Below are 488 nucleotides of genomic sequence, written 5' to 3'. Positions count from 1 at the left end.
CCCCAGACACATGTGTCTTCGAGGCCAACGTTCTGTAAATGGCTTTGTCTTCTGTGTCACCTGGTACCCGCTCTGTGTTGGCCCAGACCACACCCCAACTCAGCTGGCATCAGGCACCTCCCACATGAGTGTGGAAAGCATAGTCCCTTCGTCACGTGCTGTCCCTGTCACTCAGACAGGTAGGGCGGGGCTTGCACGGAGCAGATGAGGCTAGGACTTGCGTTCACCTGGTTGGGCAGGAAGAGATGGCAGCAGACTGAGTCCCAGACGCATGTGTCTTTGAGGCCAACGTTCTGTAAATGGCTTTGTCTTCTGTGTCCCCTGATACCCGCTCTGTGTTGGCCCAGACCACACCCCAACTCAGCCGGCATCGGGCACCTCCCACGTGAGTGTGGAAAGCATGGTCCCCACGTCTCAGTGAGCATTCTCTCTGCTCCAGGAGGAGGGTTTATGCTGGGGGCTATTGTAAACAAACTGTGTACCCAGAC

General features: G+C 56.6%; 1 protein-coding gene across 1 annotated transcript in view; it reads left to right on the top strand.

The window, feature by feature from the left end:
* Positions 1–488, top strand: part of CDC45 (cell division cycle 45) — a 36,434-nt gene that overhangs the window by 31,483 nt on the left and 4,463 nt on the right. Inside the window, exon 14 of the mRNA XM_014588561.2 lies at positions 348–385. Coding sequence (XP_014444047.1) covers positions 348–385 — 38 coding nt within the window. The remainder of the gene's footprint in view (positions 1–347; positions 386–488) is intronic.

This window comes from Tupaia chinensis, unplaced genomic scaffold, assembly GCF_000334495.1.
Source record: "Tupaia chinensis unplaced genomic scaffold, TupChi_1.0 Scaffold000287_1, whole genome shotgun sequence".
In the NCBI taxonomy this organism is placed as follows: Eukaryota; Metazoa; Chordata; class Mammalia; order Scandentia; family Tupaiidae; genus Tupaia; species Tupaia belangeri.
The sequence above is the reverse complement of the archived record's forward strand: the minus strand, read 5'-3'. Positions and strand labels throughout refer to the sequence as shown.